Genomic DNA, 12,273 nt, shown 5'->3' with positions numbered 1-12,273 from the left:
GTATCTGGGTATTCCTCTGTGGGAAGACTTTTAATGCTTAAGAATATTTAGATTTTTAAATTTCATGTTGAGTCAGTTTTGGTGACTTTCTAGGAATCTGCCCCTTTTACTTTACTTGCAAAACTTTTGGTATAATGTTGCTTGTAAAATTCCCTTCAATTTTTTAACTTCTGAGAGATCAGTAGTAATAATCAGTCTTTCATTCCTGATTTCCATAAGACATTTTTCCTTTATTTTTGGTCTAACAATTCATCAATTTCAAATAATAACCTCTAGTTTCATTAATTTTTCTTACCATTTTCTACTATTTATAATGTTAAGTTTTATTCTAATCTTTATTTTCCCCTTCTTTCAGTTTGCCTTTGGTTTAGTTCTCTTTTTTAGATTTTAAAGTAGAAAATTCAGATTATTGGTTTTTTGTTTAAGTTTTTATTGTTGCCGTCCCCCCCTCCCCTTCCACCAGAGTCCAAGCTGCCCTTGAACTCATATGCCCCAGGCTGGCCTCAAACTCTGGGTTCTCCTGCTTTGGCCTCCCAAGTGCTATATGATTTGAGATCTTATTTTCTGAAACAGGCATTAAAAGATAACAGTTCTCCCTCTAAGCACTGCTTTAGCTGCATCTCATACATCTGGGTATGTTTTATTCTTACTTCTTTCAGAGCAAAATACTATCTGGCTTTGCTTGTAATTTCTTCTTTGACTCAAAGATTATTTTAAAATGTGGTATCAATCAGTTGGTTATTAAGAAGCCCCCCAATTTCCTTCTGATGTTGATTTCTAATTAGGTATCACTGCAGTCAGAGAATATACTTTGTATGCTATTAATCTTATTATTTTAAAATGTTTTATTAGTATACTTACTATATGTAATGATTAATTTGTCATGAGAAGTTGTTACATGTACATAGCACATCTTAATTTTTTTATTTTCCCTACTCTTCCTCTCTCTCTGCCTCCATCTTTTTAAATGTACTAGGACTTGTTTTATGGCCTAGTATCCTTGGTTCCCTTGATCTCTCTGCTTTCTGTACACCATGATGATAGCAGTTCTTCCTCTGCCATGCTGTCCCACCTTGGAGCCACCAGATTAAGGACTGAAACCTCTATAAACTGTGAACCAAACTACATCTCTCCTCTTATAAATTCTGGGTACTGGGTATTATGTCTCAGAGATGTGGAAAGTGACTAAGGTAGTCTGTTTGGAAGAATGTTTCATGTGTGCTCAAAAGGAGTGTGTGGCCACGAACGGTGGCACATGCCTGTAATCCTAGCACTTGGAGGCTATGCTCTTATCATGGTGAGCCTCAATACAGAAGCCTGAATAAAGAACCCAAACATAAGAGATCATGTGATTCCATTTATATGAATAGTTTAGAAAAGGCAGATTTATGACAGAAAGGTACATTCAATTTTTTAAAAATTAAAATTAACAGTTGCTTGGGTTGAGTGTGAGTCAATGATAAAAGATTGTGCAGATGTTACTAAAGTATAAAAATGTCCAATTAGTAATGGTTGCATTGCTCTGAAAAATTCTTAAAAAAAACCCAGTCATATACTTAAAATGGTTCATTTTATGATACTTAAAATGTAACTCTAAAATAAGTTTATAGATACTTATAAATTCAATATAAATAAATGCCAATTTTGGAAATTCATTGAAAGTTTATAACCAGAAGTAGCTACTGCTATTAAGCCCTTACTGTTAAAGTTAATAATCAAGTATATCCTACTTTTCTAAAATAGTAAGTTATATTTTAGGTAAGCAAATTGTCCTAATGATGAGCACAATTTCTTCATTATAATATAATTTTTTTTTAAATTTTATTTAAGGAGAAAAAGAAAAAAAGCAGAGAAAGGGTACAAGTTATTCAGATTTGCAGAAAAAAATAAACAGTAGGAAATCACTAGTTAATGGATTACACATTGTCATCTTAGAAATAATTGTTCAAGTTACAAAATTAAAGCTTATAAAGTGGACATTCCAACAGTGAGACTGCAAACAGTTCTGTTCAATAATCCAACAGAACTCAGTGATATCATTATCTATCTTATACACTTAAATATACATGCAGTTATATCATTTAGAGCACTTTCTTTTCCTCTCTTTTGTACAATGACAATTACACATTTTGGGTTTTGTTGCTCCCACAGTTCTTATTACTTTTTTGGAAGAGAGTAGAACCAAATGTGACATAACAGAACAGAGTCAGTCAAATCAAAAGGGTGGACATAATATACAATGTAAAAGCATAATACAAGGTGATCAACAATGGTTACCATAATGCCTCATGCTATCTCTAATAGAATTGCCTATAACATCAGTTATAATAAAATTGAACAAAACAGTAAAGAATAAAACCGACAGAACCAAAACATTGGAGACATTACAGGTCTTCAGAAGTAGATAATTGTCAACCAGAATGGGCATCATAATGAATCCCACTATCTTCACAGCTGTTGCCTAAACTCTCGAAACTGGTACTATCAAGTAAAACAGAATATAGGGACATCAGTCAAAACAAGATGGTGAGAGCAATACAGGGCTTTAAATCAAGATAATGGGAAGTCAAAGTGGGTTACTATAATATATCCTGCTATTTTTTATTTTTCCCTTAATTAAAAGGATAAAAATAAAAAAGTAAATAATGGAGTGGAGATTGAGATAAAAGAGGGCATAACAGCAAAACAGTGCAGATCAAAACATAACCATTTAAGCAAAATAGTGTTTCACCACAAGATAATCCCGACATAAAAGTAGTTACCATATTGTCTCTTTCCTTGAAATCTTTGAGTATAACTTCATATACTGTAGCATCAAATATATCAAAACAATGTAAAACCATTCAAGAGAATGACAGTATTACAGGGTATTTAGAATCAACTAACAGAAAATAAACAATGGTTTCTATATAATCTCCTTGTCTATAAAAGTTTTTGCTTATACTATCATACATAATAAAATCCAATAAGATACAACCTGTGTAGACCAATGGAGACAGAAGAACAAAAGCTTGATGAGACTTCAAAATAAGATGATACTAAATCAGTATTACCTATTAAGACGTCATTTTCTCCAAAATAGCTGTTCCTATCATCCAATCTTCTCTGCCTCATTTCTGTTGAGCTCTTTTTCTGTCATTAGTTGTCAGTTTGTCTTCTTCATTTTTTTTTCTGCTCCATTCATTGTGGCCTCTCTGCCACTATTTCTGAATTCTTCGTATTTTTCTTTTTTAGAATATCCTGCAGTATTCTCTGTAGAGATGAACTGGTGTTTGCATATTCCCCTAGTTCCTCTTTATCCTGGAAGCACCTTGTTTTTCCATCAATTTCCAGGGATAGTTGTGCAGGATATATCAATCTTGGCTGGAGGTTATTATCTTTTAAAGCTTGAATTATTTCCCCCCATGCTCTTCGTGATTTGATGGTTTGTGCCGAGAAATCTGCTGTAATTCTGATGGGTGTTCCCTTGTAAGTGATCTGTTTCTTGTCTCTGACAGCTTTTAATATTCTGCTCTTGTATTGGATTTCTGGAATTTTAATTATTATATGCCTGGGTGTTGCTCTGTTTGGGTTGTAGGTAGCTGGGGTCCTGTATGCTTCATACAACTGAGTATCTTTACCTTTTGCTAAATTAGGAAAATTCTCCTGGATTATTTCTGCAAGTAGCTTTTGTAGTCCATTTGTTTGTGTCCCTACTTCTTCTTTTATGTTCTTAATCCTTAAGTTATGGATCCTCTTATCATCTTCTTGTCTTTGTATTATTGCTGTTTGTTTCTTTGTTATTCTTAAGAAGTTTTTCATTTCATTCTCCCATATTACAAATCTGCCCTCCAGTTCAGATAGTCTGTCCTTAGTTTCTTTCAAGCTGTTATGCCAGTTTTTGATAGACTTTTTAGTTTCCTGGTAATCTCTTTGAACCTGCTTCACGTATTCTATGCTTTCTCTATTTTCTCCATCAAACAATTCTCCCCTCTTTTTCTGTTCTTCCATTCCACCATCTGTTTTTTCTTGGATGGTGCTTAGCATTTCTCTAACTATTCTGCTTATGTGTAGCTTTAAGTCATTAATAACTTCATTCCTGAACTTGTCTATGAGGCTCTGGAGATAGTGCTTTATATCGATTGGTGCTGTGTCTGCTGTTGCCTCTTTCTCAGGATTGGGGGCCGAGGACCCTTTCTTGTTGTTGCCTCTTCCCATATTCTTTGTTCCTTATATATGCAAGTGTATATAGGAGGCCCAGCTCCTTCCCTGTCAGCTACAGTCTGATTGAATTGCGCCGGGTAGGTGTTCCCGCCCACCACAGCGCACCAGGAAGTTGCAGACCAGGCAGCTTATGCGGGGCCCGCCCCTCCAGGTCACCTTCAGGTGCTGGGATCTGGGTTGTGCTAGCCTACTGGGTCTCAGCCAGCAGCGTACGTAGGCTAGGCACTGCTCACCAATCCCACTTGAGAGGGGGATACGTGGCTGAAGTCACTGCAGCGCCCTATTCCCGCAAGTCTGCCTGGTCCCAGAATGTCCTGTTGGAGTCTCCTAAATCATGGAAGAGTCCCAGTTTCTCTCACTCACCGCAAGTCAATGCACAGCTCCCCGCCCGTCCTGCTTTCAACTCCATTCACAGTTTCCCGTTCTCAGAGCTTCCATGCATCTCTCTCCCTGCCGAGCCGATGTAGACACAGCAGCGGTGGCAGGAAACCCAAATCACGGCTTCCAATGGCACGGGCTCCAGTTTCCACACTGAGGTTTTTCTGTTCCTGTTATAGCACCAGGATTGCATTCCCAGTTGGTTTCTCTCAGCCCAGTTCGTTCTTGGGTCAGCAGGGCATATCTCCACTTGCTTATGATTCCTTACTCCGCACCATTCCTGAATTCTAAGCTGGCTCTTTCAGAGTGCCTCTGTAGCTGCTGCTATCTGTCCGTCATGTTCTCCCTGAAGTCCATTATAGTATAATTACAACTACTTAATTTAAAGTGGATTTAAAATTCATAAAAATGGTTATTTGCAACTCTGAATAAAATAACTGAGGGATTATAACTAATACAAATATACACTAAACCATTAGGAAAATGCTCTATAAAGAACGTGGCTGCCAACTTTAGTATCTTCAGGAGAAAAGCAACCAGACAACAGGTGTCCCCCAGTGACCTGAACATGAAACACAGAACATCAGTCAAACTGAACTCGCAGACTTAACTCTCCATGACCGGAAGCCAAGACTGGAGCAACAAGTTAACAGAACCAGGCAAGACTCAAATGAATCCATAAAGAAGACACTGTATCAGGTAAGTGTCTAGACTTTTTCAATAACAACAGAAAAATTAATGAAGGAGAAGGACTGCTCTAGATGAAGTCTCCTTTAGGAGACCTGACTGTGAAATGATCACATTTGGATCAAAACTGAAATACCCAAGAGTATAAGACCATTTGAGATTACACATCAGAATATGAACTTACTGGTAATTTTGTTTAAATGATAATCCCATTTTGGAGATAAAAGCAGAAGAACTCAGGTGAATTAACAATGAGGCAAATATTTGTTTTAAATTACATCAGTGGAAGAGAAAAGCTAAAGGGAGGAATAAAGCTGAGAAGCTATTAGTTCATTATTTGCAGCCTCACATGGACCTTTTCTTAAGCTCTAGGTATGTGTACATGAAAAATCTCAAAATAAAAATTTGTCTTTAAGAAAAAATAAATAAGAAATGTTGAGGGACTGGCACTCAACGTTCTGCAGAACAGGGAAGGTACTTTTACCCAGAAGTAATGTGTTACAACTCCTGTGCTTTCAGTAAAATGACTTACCTTCTGGCAATCCTTTTGAAAGTAGTCTGAAATAATTCTTCCATAACATGGTGCTGTTCTCGACAAAGAATTTCAGTTATCAATTGCAACAGCATAGGACTCTGAGATAATTCCAATGCATCTAGAAACTAAAACAAATCCACAATCAGCAGCAACAAAATTTTGTTGGCTTGTACTTTTTAACAATTCTAATTTTAAAAGTTGAGAAGGAAATGCAACAGAATTCTAAATAACACTTTAGAATGCTAATAATTTTGTTATTTTTGCAGCATGAAATGCCTGCTTTATTAACGTTCCTTAAATATGTAAGTTTTGATTCTTTTTAGGTTTTGCAGATGTTCTTGCTTTTAGTCTGTAGGTTCTGAGACTCTACAACACGCCTGCACCGGGATCTCCTCCTTTCACCAGGTCAGTCCTCCTTGGCCCTCTTACTGTGAAGAACCTGTCTTTTCTCAGAGTTCTCATTGTATGGCAGGGTCCTGGCCACATTCTACTGTTCTCCTCTTTACTCTTCCATTGTCTGTACCACTGTTGGTTTGTTCTGCTTTTTAATTTATTTTATTATTATTTTTTGTATTTTTACTGGTACCAGGGATCAAACTCACGACCACAGACTTGCAAGGCAGGCGCTTATGCCACTGAGCTAAATCCCCAGCCCCTGTCCTGCTTTTTAAAAGATATCCTGGAGGACTTCTGGAAAGATGGTGGAGTGGTAAGCAGCAGAGAAACAGCATTTCTGAGAGTCACCGTCCAGATGCTGGAATGTAGCATGGTAAGGAAGACAAGAAGGAAAGGAGTGGGTCCCCTGGACCCAGTGAAGTGTGAACTGAAGCCCACAGGGAGAGTAAAAAGAGAACTGAAGAAGTGTTGGGAGCCGCAGCCCCGAGCCCGGTCGCCTCACTTGGCGGACGTGAGGCCTGTAGTAAAGAGTAAAGCCTGAGGTAGATTACCCCTCCCATCGAGCACGTTAGTTTCCTGCTTACCGCGTAAGCAACCCGCTCAACAATATAGTCTGCCTGGCAACTGATGATGTTAGCCAATCAGCTTGCCTTGCTTACTTTAACATGATTGGACACTGTATCCGTATATATACTGGTGCCACCCCTGGGGGGGAAGAAGAAGCCCGGAAGTAGAAGCCCAGAAGGAGCCGCGGGGAGTGGACCAAAGGAGGCTTCGGCTGGGAGCGATCCCAGGGCAGGCTGTACGGAGAAGGAAAATAAAAGAAAAGGTTGTCCACTGCCAGGCTTTGTCGTGTGTCCTTCCTGCCGGCCGGGAGCGACATCGACATTTGGAGGCCCGCACGGGGACTGATCACCCCCGAGACGTGACAGCGGACAACGCTCCAGTACAGAGCTGCGAGACAGGTGAGTTGGGGATAAGCCTGGGCTCGGGTGGCGCGCACCTACAGGGCTTTTAGACTCCCCTCAGGCTCACGCGTAAGTGGCGGATTCCTTGGGCCTCACGCGGTGAGTAACATATTAAAAGATGGGAAACATGCTAGGTAGCAACACTAAGAGCGAGGGTGGTTGTGGAGAAAGCTCTCAAGAGCTTACAAAAGTACGCAGGGTATTTGAGCAGGCCCAGTCGGGGAGCTCCCGAGAGGGGCCCGTCAAGGGGAACAAAGATGCTAAGGAGAAGGACGGGGCTCTAGCCTCGGAGTCGTCTGACTCCGAGAACGAGGAAGGCTTAGACAACGATGAGACCAAGGAGCCTAGATGCCAAGAGGATAGGCCGCCCGATAAGGAGTCGCAGGGTTCTTTCCCAGCGTTGCGCCGTGAATTGCGCTCCGCTCAACTTGGTCTGCGGAGGAGTAGAGAGCTCCTGAGCGCTCCCCGGCGCGAGAGGGAGGCGAAGCCTTCCGCCCCACCTTGGGGGCTGTTCCCGGAAGCGATCCCTCGCCACGAGGCGGCCGCCCGGGAGCTCCCTTCCTCTTCGCCAGAACAGGAAGTGATGCACGGGCCCCCATTTTCCACCCAATCACGGCCGCCGTCTTATGCTCCGCCGCCGGCGGGTCGGTATTTTTACAGGCGGCTTTGGCAGGGGGGACGTTTGTCTCATGAGGTACATCCACCACCTGGGATAGATAGTGGCCCCTACGGGATATTTCCTGTACAAGTAGCTATGGGCCAGGGACGTAATGCATGGGAGCCTTTTGAGATAAAGCAGATTAGAGAACTTAAAAATGCAGTTACAACCTTTGGGCCGACTGCGCCTTACACCATTGCCATGCTGGAGAACCTGTCTTCTGGGCCCCTCACCCCCGCGGACTGGATTCAGCTGGCAAAGGCGTGTCTGCCCTCGGGTAGTTACCTGGATTGGCGAGCCTGGTACGCAGAGTTCTCTGCAGAGCAGGCTGAGAGAAACGCCAGTCGGGGAAACCGGGGGTGGAACAAGGAAATGCTTATGGGAGAAGGTCGGCACGCTGATGATCAGACTCAGTTCCCCGGCGCTGTCTATGAACAAATCAACGCCATAGGGCTCCGCGCCTGGAAGCAGGTAAGTGGTGCCGGAACAGCCTCCTTGTGTCTTTCAAAAATAATTCAGGGTACCACAGAGCCATTTGTTGACTTTGTGGCCCGAATGCAAGATGCTGCCGATAAGATATTTTCTGATCCGGGAGTGGCTCGACCGCTGGTAAGGCAGCTGATTTTTGAGCAATGTACAAAGGAGTGCAAGGCAGCGATAGCTCCTCATAAGAACAAGGACCTCAACGCCTGGATTAGGATATGTAGAGAGATAGGGGGGCCGCTCTCCAACTTGGGAGTGGCTGCTCTCCTGGCCGCGGCTGTACAGCAGAGGGGACCTCGCGGGTTAGAAGGGGAATGTAAGGCTAAAGGGTGTTTTGCCTGCGGGGAGCCAGGACACATTAAACGTCATTGCCCAAACAATACAGATGCTAGGCCTCGCCCTAGGAATGAAGAACCATATGTTTGTGGGTGATGCAAGAGGGGATAACACAAAGCTGAGGAGTGTAGGTCGGTCTTTGATGCTCAGGGCAACCGTATTTGTGGACGAGATGCTAGAGGGCCAAAAAACGGCCAGAGGGGGCCCCCTTCACAGGCGGGCCCCCGCCCCAGAGACAGGACAGCTCAGGATGGCAGCCTTCAACAAGGGCCACCCCTGGGTCAGCAGGTGTGGACCTCAGTGTCGCCTCCAGACTTATATTAGTGCCTGATATGGGTGTTCAAGTGGTTGAAACCACCTTTAAGGGACCGTTACCCGAAAATTCCGTGAGTCTGGTGATCGGGAGATCCTCCACGGCCCTTCGGGGTCTCATAGTAGTCCCGGGGGTCATAGACTCAGACTACACAGGACACATTAAAATTATGGTTCAATCTCTTGTGGGTACTATGGTAATCAATAAAGGATACAAGATAGCGCAGCTCTTGCTGCTCCCCAGTCTCCACAAGAGATTCCCCTCAAAGCAGAAAATTAGAGAAAGTCAAGGTTTCGGTTCCTCAGGGGAAGTCTTCGAGGGACTCCATATAATACTTGATAAAAGGCCCATGCTCTCACTTAAGGTCAATGGCAAGAATATAACAGGGCTCCTAGACACAGGAGCTGACCGTTCCATTATCTCTAGAAAGGATTGGCCCTCCAACTGGCCCACCAACACTGCAGATAACACGCTGCAGGGCCTGGGGATGGTGTCAGCTCCTCAGGTTAGTGCTTCAACCCTGTTCTGGTGCGATGAGGAGGGTCATCAGGGCCATTTCCAACCATTTGTGTTGCAGTTGCCAGTGTCTCTATGGGGAAGGGACATCCTCACTCAGATGGATGTCACGCTTACGTCAAACTGCTCCCCCCAGGCTAAGAATATACTCAGGAACCAGGGATATACCCCCGGCAAACGCTTGGGCAATGCCCTACAGGGTCGGACATCCCCAATACCAGTAGAGAACAAAAAAGGTAGGCAAGGGCTGGGTTTTTCTTAGGGGCCGCTGAAGAAGCTCTCCTACCCACTTCGATCAAAATCACCTGGAGGTCAAATGATCCGGTTTGGGTACCTCAGTGGCCCCTGCCTAAGGAGAAGCTATTAGCCTTGTCAGAAATAGTCAGTACACAACTTAGATTAGGACACATTAAGCCGTCAACCTCCCCATGGAACACCCCCATTTTTATAATTAAGAAAAAGTCTGGCAAATGGAGGCTGCTCCATGATCTAAGGGCGGTCAACGCGCAGATGCAGTCCCTGGGGGCGGTCCAGAGGGGGCTGCCAGCTCTCTCAGCCATCCCTCAGTCCTGGCCAGTTTATGCTATAGATCTTAGAGACTGTTTCTTCTCAATCCCCCTGCATCCAGAGGACACTCATAGGTTCGCCTTTACTTTACCCACCATTAACCAAGAAAGCCCTGATCTCAGATACGAGTGGATAACGCTGCCCCAAGGTATGGCCAACAGTCCCACTATGTGTCAGATTTACCTTGATTCCCTACTGGCCCCCCTACGGAAATCCTTTCCCAAGATAAGATGTGTGCATTACATGGACGACCTTTTGCTCAGCGGCAGGGACCCAGACATGCTAAATAATATGCTTGGCCAGTTGGTCGAGGCCCTGAGACAAGCTAATCTGCATGTTGCCCCCGACAAGATTCAGGGAGGAGAAATGGTGACCTACTTAGGCGCAAAAATCTCCCCTATGCTAGTCTCTCCGCAAAAGGTCACCATTAGGACGGATGGCGTTAGGACCCTAAATGACATGCAAAAGCTATTGGGAGACATTAATTGGATTAGGCCATATTTACATATACCAAATTCAGATCTCAAACCCCTGTTCGACCTTCTGAAGGGAGACCCAGATATAGCCTCCCACAGGAGGCTCACTCCTGAGGCAAGAGCTGCCTTACAGAGAGTGGAAAAAGCCTTAGGTGGGGCTACCTTACACAGAATTGAACCAGGGCGACCCTTTGATGTCTGTTTGCTACAGACTAGTCTACAGCCCACAGCGGTGATTTGGCAGAAAGGACCATTACTGTGGATACACCCTAAGGTCTCACCTGCAAAAGTCATAGAGCATTACCCAGAGGCAGTCGCTTCACTGGCCCTTGAGGCGCATGATAGAGCTGTCCAACATTTTGGCTCAGGACCACAAGCCATCCGAGTACCCTATACCGCCAGCCAGATCAAGACCCTGGCTGCCTGCATAGATACTTGGGCCATTTTGAGATGTGTTTTCCATGGGGATATAAACAATCAATACCCTAAAGACCCTATCTTGTCATTTGTTACTCAGCACCCTATAATTTTTCCAAAGGTTACTGCCTCTGAGCCATTAGTCCCAACAACTACAATATACACAGATGGCTCCAAGACGGGGATAGGCGCCTATGTGATCCTAGGCAAGCCCCCGGTTACCATACAATTTGAACCTGATCAGCCTCAGGTGGTGAAACTGCAGATCGTTAAAATGATTCTTAAACGGTTCTCAGAAGCCATTAATATTGTCTCCGATTCTAGGTATGTGGTCAATGCTATGCAAGTGCTTGAGACTGCCGGTTTAATTAGATCCACTTCCACAGTGGCTGGGCTGTTCCTGTCTATCCAGACATTGCTTCAGAACAGACACCATAAGGTCTTCACCACCCACATAAGAGCACATACATCCCTGCCGGGGCCCATGACACAGGGGAATGCAGCTGCTGATACTGCCACTCGCCCGTTATGGATTTTTACCTTACTAACACCAATCGAGCGAGCCCGTGCCTTCCATGATAAGTTTCATGTCAATGCCAGGACACTAGCAAACCATTTCCATGTTTCCAGAGCAGATGCACGAGATATCGTGCGACTATGTGGCTCCTGTGCCACATACAAACCTGCCATACCGATGGGAGTAAACCCTCGAGGTTTGATCCCTGGTGATGTTTGGCAGATGGACATCACACATATACAGGAGTTTGGGACTCTTAAATATGTTCATGTTTCCACAGACACCTGTTCTCACGTCATATTCGCAACAGCAGAAACAGGTGAAAAAGTGTCTAATGTGATCAATCATTGCCTGGCGGCTTGGGCCGCATGGGGCAAACCAAAAATATTAAAAACTGATAATGGACCAGCCTATATAGGCAAAGCCTTCAATAAGTTCTACAAAATGATGGAGGTTCAATTAAAACATGGTATCCCATACAATCCCCAAGGTCAAGGAATCATTGAGAGGGCTCATAGAAGCCTCAAAGAAATTTTACAAAAACAAAAAGGGGGAGTAGGCCAAGGCCTGGCCCCAAAGGCGCGATTATCCATGGCACTATTCACACACAATTTTTTAAATTTAAATAATGATAATTGCTCCCCAGCCGTGGAGCACTGCAACCCTTCCCCCAACCATAAAGGGTGGGTGAAGTGGAAAGATGCCCTGACAGGACAATGGATGGGCCCGGATCCAGTGGTCAGCTGGAACCGAGGCGCGGTTTGTGTTTTCCCACAGGAATCGGGACGAGAACCACTGTGGGTACCGGAGAGACTGACACGGG

At 43.9% G+C, this 12,273-nt stretch overlaps 1 protein-coding gene across 6 annotated transcripts in view; it reads right to left on the bottom strand.

Moving 5' to 3' along the window:
- Prkdc (protein kinase, DNA-activated, catalytic subunit) overlaps positions 1–12,273 on the bottom strand; it is a 169,808-nt gene that overhangs the window by 80,996 nt on the left and 76,539 nt on the right. For all 6 annotated transcript variants that reach the window (XM_013148466.2, XM_063258530.1, XM_063258533.1 and 3 more), the window contains one exon: positions 5,801–5,928. In XM_013148466.2, coding sequence (XP_013003920.2) covers positions 5,801–5,928 — 128 coding nt within the window. The remainder of the gene's footprint in view (positions 1–5,800; positions 5,929–12,273) is intronic.

This window comes from Cavia porcellus, unplaced genomic scaffold (assembly GCF_034190915.1).
Source record: "Cavia porcellus strain 051 isolate PalLab524CR breed Dunkin Hartley unplaced genomic scaffold, mCavPor4.1 scaffold_11, whole genome shotgun sequence".
Classification (NCBI taxonomy): Eukaryota; Metazoa; Chordata; class Mammalia; order Rodentia; family Caviidae; genus Cavia; species Cavia porcellus.
This window is presented reverse-complemented; position numbering and strand designations above follow the sequence as displayed.